We start from the raw sequence: 10,704 nt of genomic DNA on the forward strand, positions 1-10,704 counted from the left end.
TTTAATTTTAATTTTTAATTTTTTTTAAAGATTTTATTTATTTATTTGACAGATAGAGAGTGAGCACAAGTAGGCAGAGAGGCAGGCAGAAGGAGAGGGAGAAGCAGGCTCTCCACTGAGCAGGGAGCCGGACGTGGGGCTGGATCCCAGGACCCCAAGGTCATGACCCGAGCCGAAGGCAGCCGCTTAACCGACTGAGCCACCCAGGCGCCCCTCTGGTGTTATCTTTTTTAAAAAACTGTGGATAAATAACTTCATCCACCAGAGAGCTGAGTTACCAGGACTTCTTTAAGCTAGCTCCTTTTGTAGGCTGTCTTTATATCCCTATTTGCAAAGAGATATACTTTCACCAATTTATATGCCAGGAACATTGAATTGGGGAGAATTAGAATCTACTCTTGCTCTAGGACTCATTTGACACACACCACTTTTGTAATAATTGGAAAACCATATTTTACTCTTCAAACATGGTTAATCAGAAGTCATGGGGACGGTTCTGGAGGCAGGGAGGTAATTAAGGAGGCTGAAAACTATCCAGGCTCAACCATAAACACCTAAAATAAAGCCGTGACAGAGTGGTGGCAATGAACACCTTGGGAGATATTACAAAGAAGGATGGCAGGTATATTCCGTGCCTGCAGCAGCCTGGATGTCTTAATCCATAATTTTGTACCCTGGGAATACCAACCGTCTTGCTGAAAGAAAGCTCCACTGTGCCGTAGCCCCCTCCACAGCACCACTCCCCGGTAGTTTTTCCTACTATTCAAAGGCTTGTCAGCAAAGGTTCAAAGACAAGTGTTTGCAGACAAACCTTTGAGAAATATGAATACCTACTGGGAATTCTCAAAGGAGCTCTCAAAGACTCAGCCTTCAGAGTTCCTTCTTTGTTACCTGGATTAAGTCGTCTTGGTAACAAAACTATGGAATAAATTCTTTTGGTCTGTCTTATTCTAGGTGGGAATAAAATTTTTCAAGACTCCAGCATAACTATTTCAAATTTCAAAAGATTATGATAACCCTGTATAAGACAGGCCAAGTCAGGGTGCCCGGGTGGCTCAGTTGGTTAAGCGCCTGCCTGGGCTCAAGTCATGATCCCAGGTCCTGGGGTGGAGTCCCAGGCGGGCTCCTTGCTCAGCGGGGAGCCTGCTTCTCTCTCTTCCTCTGCCCCTCCCCCTGCTTGTGCTCTCGTTCTCACTATCTCTCTCCCTCTGTCAAATAAAAAAAAAAAAAAGGCCAAATCTTCAAGTCTTCCTGAGAAAGTGACCTAGACTGGTAACACTACCATCAATTGCATTTCCACTGAGTACTTGAGGCTTTCTAAGATGTTAATTTACACGACGATATTTTAAAAATATAGAACCTAATAGAAGAAAAAGAAAACACTCTAATCATGGACTGTAAACAATGAACAAAGGGGAGAAAAAAAGTCTCCTAACCCTGACATGTACACATTTAATTTGAACCCAGCAGAATTTCATGAAATATTTTGTGACTCTAGAAAATTATAAATTAAAGTTGGCATTAGTTAACATAATGGCATTGGGTGTTTAAGATAGTTCTTTGCATAAAGTGATAAGGCTATTGGAAAACATAAACATCTATTACACATATTCTGGAAACTATCATTTTCCAGTTTCTGGAATCACATTGAATTTCTTTCAAAATAACCAATGTCTTCTAGCTAGCCATCAATTTTCTCATGGCCTCTTTCCCCTTTTTGTTTCTCAGACTGTAGATCAAGGGGTTCATCATGGGGATCACCACTGTGTAGAACACAGATACCACTTTAATATGGTCAGATGAGTGACCTGACTTCAGTATGACATAGACAAATGTGACTGTCGCATAAAACAAAGTGACCGCACTGGGGTGAGAAGTACAAGTAGAGAAGGCCTTGTGTCTTCCGTCAGGGGAGTGCACATTTAGGACCGAGTGCAGGATGTATAGATATGAAACATGTATGATAAACAGTGTGATTACAGTGATTGACCCAGCTAAGATGGCAGGAGATATTTCAGCAACATAAATATGGCTACGAGAAAGCTTCACTAATGGTGGGAGGTCACAGAAGAAATGGTTGATTTTGTTTGGTCCACAGAAAGTCAAACTCAATAAACAGCCAGTAAATGATAAAGCATCCACACATCCTCCCAGATAGGAAGCAGCCAACAGGATGATGCAGACTCTGGAAGACATGAGTGTAGAGTAGAGAGGTGGAGGAGAGCAGACGGCCACATAGCGATCACAGGCCATGGCAGCCAGCAGGAAGCACTCAGCCGTTCCAAACACAACATCAGGGCCAAGCTGAGCTATGCAGCCTGCCACAGGGGTAGTAGTTCTCTCTCTTAGGAAACTTACAATCATGATGGGTGTGACCGAGGTCAAATACTCCATATCCACAAAAGCTAAACGACTGAGGGGTGTGAAGTTGAGGGCTTCTGTGGATTAACATGATTATGCTGCTATTGCCCAATATGGTAGCAACATAGATTCCTAGAAAAACCACAAAGAAGATGGAACAAAGTGTAGGATCCTCTGTTAACCCCAAAATAATGAACTCTGTCACCATTGTGTGGTTTTCAGTTTCCATCTTATTTGTAATTGAAATAAAATTGTATTGAAATAAAAACCAGTGTGTATTAAGAATAAATTAAATGATCTCATAGGTAACATATTTACTTTACTATTCACCCTATTAAAAAAATCAAAACAGGGACGCCTGGCTGGCTCAGTCAGAAGAGCATGAGGCTCTTGATTTCGGGGGCGTGCAGTTGAGCCCCACACTGGATTAGAAATTAAATAAATAAACTTTTAAAAAATCAAAACATAGATCCCTTTTGTCTAATGCTTACACTCTACAAAATGTTTGCAAACATATTTACATTATGCATGATTTGAGAATATTAATGTCCATTACTTTAAGGCCAAAGATACAAAGAGATCAGTGACCCAGATCAGAGCACAGTTAACACATTTCATCATTAGATTAGTTCAGGTTGTTGAATGAACACTTAAATCTGATGAGAACCAGAAAAGTCAAAGTGATTGACCTTAAGCTAGTGTTTAGCAATATCCAATTTGCTCTTATCTTGTTCACCTGGGAGACCACACTTCCCAGCCCCTTTGTGGTTAAGTGACACTGTGAACACTACATGCCAACAGGCTAAATGAGGAAATGCCGTATGTCTCTTCTAGATCAAATTAAATTACCACTGGACAGCTTTCTCTTCTTCTTCCACAGTGATATATTCTACATGATACAACTAGAAGATAGTGGTACCTCCCACCAGCCTGGGATTTGAAGGAATGTGGAAAACAGAGAATAACTGGAAATATACTAGAAGTGAAAAAATAAATCTATGCTGTGTTAGGCTACACTGAGTTTCCAGGGTTGATTTTTTAGAAGAGCATAACATCACTTTACCTGGTTAATATAATTACAGATTGGCTATAAATGGAAGCTGTGTGTAGGGTTTAATCCTGAGAACAGCATGAGAAATACATACACTTTGGATTATTAATTGTACTTCAGGTACTATACAGACCTAACAAAAAGATACATTTCCTAATCATATATGAATCACATATAAAGACTATGTGGACACAATGCTTCCATGCTTATATTATGCTAGCTGTGTGAGTGCAAGACAGTAATACATAAACGTAAGGAATATCAAAGATCATTTCACCCAACAAAATTAATGAGTGGGTTTAATCATAAGAATGCAAAAATTAAAATTAAAGCAGACTTTCATTTTAAGCAATACTGTCAACATGAAGTATCCTAAAACATTCTCAACGAAATACTTGGATAAACTGCTAACTTAAATATTGAAAAACACGTTCAGAAGGCAGAAGTGAGCTTTCATGTAAAAGGAAATCTCAACCAACTAAAAATGGTGTGACAGTTGATAATCAGCACAATAAGCTAAAAAGCAGAACTGCAACGGTCTAGGGACACCTGGGTGGCTCAGTCGTTTAAGCATCTGCCTTCAGCTCAGGTCATGATCCCAGGGTCCTGGGATCAAGTTCCAAATCGTACCAGTCTCCTTGCTCAGTGGGGAGCCTGCTTCTCCCTCTGCCTGCCGCTCCCCCCGTTTGTGCTCACTTTTGCTCTCTCTCTCTCTCTCTCTCTCTCTGACAAATAAATAAATAAATAAAATCTTAAAAAAAAAAAAAAAAAGAACTGCTACTGTCTGGACCTTCACCAATCTCCACAACTAAGGACCTTGTGCCTTTTTTTTTTTTAAAGATTTTATTTATTTATTTGACAGAGACAGACACAGTGAGAGAGGAAACACAGGCAGGGGGAGTGGGAGAGGGAGAAGCAGACTTCCCGTGGAGCAGGGAACCTGAAGTGAGGCTCGATCCCAGGACCCTGGGATCATGACCTGAGCCGAAGGCAGATGCTTAACCGACTAAGCCACCCAGGCGCCCCAGGACCTTGTGCAGGCCCTGGAGGGAAGGGTTGGATACGTTGGAGTGTTGAAACTGAGGCTCTCAAGCCCTCCCCACATATCTCCTCATAATTTACTCTCTGAGTATCCCATAAACCATCATTATAATCATTCCCATGGTTGCACCTCCATTTCCTTGTTGCTCTTCTTTTTTGTTCTCACCTAACAAAAGTGACTTCTGGCTAAATGCAATTTTCAGCTTACTCTACACCTACACTCTTAGACCAAACTGTGTCTGGGGAAAAATGTGCAAATGCATTGACTGGTCTCATTTAAGCTGTGACCACAAACCTCAAGCGAGCCTCCACAGATGCCCCATTATACTATATTGTCTTAGTACATTCACTCGCTTGTCCTTCTATTCCAACCTCATCTCTGATAAGGAGTGGGTAAATTGTAGCCTACAGCGATTAGAAAATTTTATTACTATCACACACATTATTGATAACTAAGCTTGAAACTAGACCTTATATTTCTTTCCCTAATGGATGAGTACAGTTGAATAATACATAGCATCCAGGCAATTGTCCAATGAAGAAAATCAAATATCAGAATGCATACTTGATTCACTGTATCTGGGAAAATATCTAAAAGGCACAAATAATTTTTTCATTTAAAAATATTTATCGAGCACTTTCCATTTATCAGACACTTCTAGGTACTTGTGAGTTTCTGCTAAATAACACAGAGACACGCCCTCATGTGTCATACATTCTACTGTGGAGGGCAGACAGTTCAAAAAGAAAGGAAAAAAGAAAAGTAAATGAGCAAGATAATTACCAACAATGATAAGTGCTATGCGCAAAGTTAAAATAAGGTGATTTGATAGTGTTTTGTTGGCTCATTTACAATTCATCAGAGGGTGCCTGGGTGGCTCAGTCAGTTAAGTGTCTGACTCTTGGTTTCAGCTCAGGTCATGATCTTGGGGTCGTGGGATGGAGCCCGTGTTGGGCTCCATGCTCAGCGCGGAGTCTGCTTGAGATTCTGCCTTTCTCCCGCCCCCTCTGCCCCTCCTCCCACTCACGCTGTCTCTCTTTCTGTCTCTCAGATAAATACATAAATGAAATCTTTAAATTGGCCAGGAGGAACCTCTCTATGGAAGAGATATTTTAAATGATGCATAAATGATACAAGCAAACCAACCATGCTAAGGTAGAGTGGAAGAGCATCGCAGTGGGAACTTAACTGCAAGGGCCCTGAAGTGATAGCTTTGCACTTTTGAAGAACAGCCAAGCCCATGGGGTGGGGAGAGTGATACAAGATTAACTCAAGAGCTAGGCGGAAGCCAGATCACCTATGGCTTTGTAAGTCATAATGAGTTTAACCATTATTCTAAGTGCAATGGGAAGACAGTGCAAATTTTTGAAGAGAATGTCACGATCTAATTTACATAATGATAAGATAACTCTGGCTACTTTAAGGGGACTAACTTGTAGAGGAGTGAAGAGAATGAACAGGAAGACCCTTCAGTATATTGTAGTAGTCCAGGTGCCGTGTGGTGCTGGCTTGGATGGCAGTGGTAAAGATTGAGCATAGTGGACAGAATAGGGAAATACTTGGTAGGTTAGAGGGGAATTTGTAGCTGAGTCAAAGGAAATGGGAAGATGATACCACCATAGGGTTTTTTTTTTTTAAGGGAAAATGAACTAACCTGCAGCTACCTCTAGTTTTGAGGTCATCCCAGTATCCCAGCACCCCTGCATCCCCACAAGAAATAAGCCAGACCACTGAAAAAGCAAGTACCAAACAATGAAAAGAATCAGCAAGTACTATCAAATAAAAAATATTACCAAATATTAAATAATACTTTGGAAGTATTATCGAATATCAGAAGTCTGCTACTTGAGAGAGAAGAAATGTAATTGTTTTTGAAAGGAACACAGTTGACCCTGTATAGTCCCCTGAATTTCCAAATGGAGTATTTGCTACTTAAAAAAGCCCTCAACAATAGAATTTTTTTTTTACAAAATATACAAGTAAATAACTATCAGTACCCTATTCTTAGTCAATCTTACTATGAAAAACTGTACCCTTTGCAGTGATGATTAAACCAATGTGATTTGATCAAATTTTCATGTGAATTAATTTGATACAGTATTGTAAGCATGCTTAATCTCTAGCTTCATTAACTACTCCTAGGATTGTGTCAGAAGTTTAAAAGACACAAATCTAAAACAAATCTTATATTTTTTTATTTTTATTCTTTTTTTAAAAGATTTTATTTCTTTATTTGACAGAGAGAGACATAGGGAGAGAGGGAACACCAGCAGGGGGAGTGGGAGAGGGAGAAGCAGGCTTCCTGCCGAGCATGGAACCCGCTGTGGGGCTCGATCCCAGGACCCTGGGATCATGACCTGACCTGAAGGCAGACGCTTAATGACTGAGCCACCCAGGTGCCCCAAATCTTATATATTTTTTTAAAGAAAATATATACATGAAAGACTCAAATGAGTTCAAAATAGGATGTGGGTGCCAGTATGATATGGAAAACACGATGTACAGTTGCTGCAATCAAAATAAAATAAGATTTCAGAACCAAAAGCTCCGGGGATAAATTTAAGGCCTGCCACTTATGAGACAGATGATCTTGAAAAAGTTACATAACCCTTTTGAGACTCAATATCCTTATTTTTAAAATTAAGATAATAATATTTAACTCAGATGGTTGCTGTGTTAAGTGAGATGGTGCCTTTTAATACACCTAGCAATGGATGATAGTAAACAAATAATCCATAAATGAGAATCTACTTCAAATGAGCAACTATTAGCTTCTACTAGAAATGCAAAGGACATTTATAAATCAATAACAAAGAATGAATGTTACCTGTTGGTCAAATATTATGATAGGGACAAATTCTAGGAATCATCTCTGTAGGGCAGGGCTCATTTATGCAGGATTTAGGTCTGTCTAGAATACAAAACATTGACCTCTGCATCAGATATGCACAGGTTTGTTAACATCTCACTGAAAATCCAGTGGGAGAAAATCCAAGGAGATTGAGAAAATTAGGTGCCTTTAGGTCTGCCTGCACCATTATGCTGGCTGAGATATTCACTAAGGTCTCAGGGGCTTCATTTATTCTTCTCATTATTTGTGTATAGGTATTACAATGGCAAACATCTAATTAGTTTTGAAATTTGATTTGGACCAACACAATTAATGTGGGCTATCCTTTGGTCATCTATTGCTAAGAAGTAGCCATGACAAGGTGCCTAGAATTACTCTCTTAAACACTGTCCTTAAACACAGTGTTTAAGAAATGAACCATATTCATGGTTCGTCACACCTCAAGGAGTTGCAAGAAGAGCCAGGGTGTGCTTTTCTCTGTGTAAAACTGACCCATGATCTAATTCAGCATTGGCATTTCCCACTTACCACATAGATCTCCCCACCAAATGCCGGACTCCTGAAATAGACAGAGATGAGATTAACGAAGACACTTCTTCCTTTCCCTACCTCATATTTATCTCTATCCCAATACTCCCTTTGGATAACCAAGAATCTCTTCCTTGTTCCTGATTGCCATACGGTTTTTCATAAATGATGTTACCATTTGTGTTGTTCTGAAATTGCTTTCTTTTACTCAAAAAACATTTTTTAGATAATTCCTTGTATGTATTAATCTCCTTCATTCTCTGTAAAGATCCATGGGTATTCCAAGTATTAATTAGTATTTATTTAGCTGTACCCTGCCAATGCTTCATTGTGCTCATATACCAGTAGTTCTTTTGGATATACTCTAAGAAGTGGAATTACTGGGGCAAAAGCTTTGCCCAATTTAAATTCTGATAGATACTGCCAAGTTGCACTTCTTCATTCTTTGCATCTGTGCGTGTATATATAAATGTGTGTGTGTGTGTGTGTGTGTGTGAGAGAGAGAGAGAGAGAGAGATTCTGGGTAATTCTTAAGGGCTATATTCCAGCTCATTAATTCTCTTCAGTTATGTATAATCTACTATTTAATCTGTTTTTTTCTGAGTATATTTTTTATTTCTAGACTGTTTATTTTTTCAAATTTCTGTGCTCTTTTCTAAAACAAAAAGCCTTCTGAGTTTTCTTATTCTTCTGTTTCTTCAAAATATTAACCAATATTTTATAATGTCTATTAGAACCTAAAGTTCTTGATGGTCTAAATCTGCTCTTTGATGTGTCTGCTGACGTACTCTTGTCTATTTCTGTTTGTTTTTGCATTTGCACTTTTGTAATTTCAAATTTTGAGCACATCTTTTTTTAGTGGGGTTTTGTCCGTGTTACTCTTGTTTAGCCTGGGTTGAGAGTATTTCTCCCAAATAAGCTTTGTTCTCTATTTCTGCTAGCTTCCTTCTATATCACTGGCTCAGGATAAATTGTGATGCTATTTTCTCAACTTGAAGTTCTACAGAAGAGGAAGACAGTAAAATTTGAACCCCACATGCATATTTGGTACAGAATTTGGTCTAAAATTCCCAAGAGAGACATTTTTTCCTTCCAAAAGATTTTACAGTCTCCTGGTTGAAAAATTGATTTTATACTACCATGCCAAGCAACACTTGAATATATCCCTTTCTGCAAGTAACTACGATGTACAGTTATTACAATCCCTGGAACTCTGGGAAGCTGGGGGACCTGGCCTTATAGAAATTTAGTATTCCAGAACCTTATACAATCTCCCAATAAAGATTTTAGCATCAAGGGGTCATAGTTTACACTTTCAAGAGATTAGATTAAAAACTTGTAATGATCAGCTTCGTGTTGGGAAAGAGTGTGTTGCTAACACTGATAAGTGTGATATGTGTTGAATACGTTGATACGAGAACTTAAGGGAAATGTCTTCTCCTAAACTGAAGGAAAAAGCAAGATCCTATGACATGTCTGTGCGGCAGTCAACAAAAATGCCCCACTCTCACATGGCAAGGGAAATCTCATCGTTTTTCATTTTAGAGTCAAATTTCTTTATTCTATGATACTAGAAACTGACACCAGGTTGAAAGCTCAAAAGGCTCTGTGGTTTAAAGGAGCCTCCACACCTACTTGAGGTTTGTCAGCCCTGGTACATCCCAGGCACATCTAGGTCTTCCTGAAAGTTTTACGTTAGTAGTGCACAATAAATAGACAAAATATCGTGGCTTAAAGTCAAGAATGCCATATTCCTAGTCAAATTGCTCTGGAAAGTGATTGACAAAATACAACAGGAACTGCAAGATCACTTGTTGTCAAAAAAAGATTGAGATTTTGATTATAGTTTAGACCTTAATTGATTACCTCTTATGGTTGATACCAATCCCCAAACCAACAGCCAAAATGTTCCGGCTTCAGGATTAAAGTATTTGTGGAAATGCCTCAGTTGGAGGTTTAAGTGTCCTTCCTTCTTTGTTTTGCATTTATATTATTTGCATGCGATGTATTTTTTAAAGATTTATTTATTTGTTTGAGAGGGAGAAAGAGAGCACGAGCAGGGGGAGGGGCAGAGGAAGAGAGAGTCTCAGGCAGAATCCCTGCTGAGCATAGAGCCCATGGGGCTCAACCTCACAATCCTGAGATCATGACCTGAGTCGAAACCAAGAGTCAGATGCTTAACCCACTGCACCACCCAGGTGCCCCTGCATGTGATGTATTTTTAGAGATTTATTTTGTACAAGGGCAAAAGTTGTCACAAGGAAGTTAAAGTCTTCTGGTTTGACATTTGCTCTTTTGGCCAGGTAATTTGTAAAAGTTGACAGAAAAATCTCATATTTCTATGTGGGCATAGATAGCATTGATCAATCCACAAGCTTTTCTCACACACAGACCATGGCCACGAACTCAGCCAAAGAAGGGAAAGACTTGCGCACAATCAGAGCCACCTCCCTGTGCCACGTTATCTACCAAGTGTAGAATGAAGGAGATTTAGTGTTTGCCTTCTATAAATATAAAAAATAGTGAGAAAACATAGATTCGCAAATGCCCCTATAGACAGTATTCTGAATGACTGTCTGGTAGCTTGATTTCCTGAGTGTGCTATCAACTTATCTTTCCTCTCCTCCCCTCTCCTCTCCTTCTCTAACACATAGCTATAACCACCTATTTACAATTGGAAAATAAGTGAAACAAAAATATTTTCACATATTCTGATGGGTCGTTTGCAAACATGTAGTATAACCTTGTAAACAAGGACGACTTGATATTCAATCCTCTTGTAGACAGTGGTGACCTATATGCTAAGAAGCAAGTAATATTTGCAGATGAAACCTTAGATACCAACCACTTGGCTGGCCAATATACTCTGAG

At 39.2% G+C, this 10,704-nt stretch overlaps 1 protein-coding gene across 1 annotated transcript; it reads right to left on the reverse strand.

The window, feature by feature from the left end:
• Window positions 1-1,677: 1,677 nt before the first annotated feature.
• LOC112806251 (olfactory receptor 5P4-like) lies at window positions 1,678-3,562 on the reverse strand. Its single transcript, XM_073883009.1, has 2 exons — window positions 3,546-3,562; window positions 1,678-2,413 (listed from the first exon to the last, which is right to left on the reverse strand). The coding sequence occupies exons 1-2, from the start codon at window positions 3,560-3,562 to the stop codon at window positions 1,678-1,680; spliced, it is 753 nt and encodes a 250-aa protein (XP_073739110.1).
• Between the last annotated feature and the right edge of the window lie 7,142 nt (window positions 3,563-10,704).

The sequence above is a fragment of the Callorhinus ursinus genome, unplaced genomic scaffold (genome assembly GCF_003265705.2).
Source record: "Callorhinus ursinus isolate GAN/ISIS: 27379988/994484 unplaced genomic scaffold, GSC_fseal_2.0 scaffold49, whole genome shotgun sequence".
Lineage (NCBI taxonomy): Eukaryota > Metazoa > Chordata > Mammalia > Carnivora > Otariidae > Callorhinus > Callorhinus ursinus.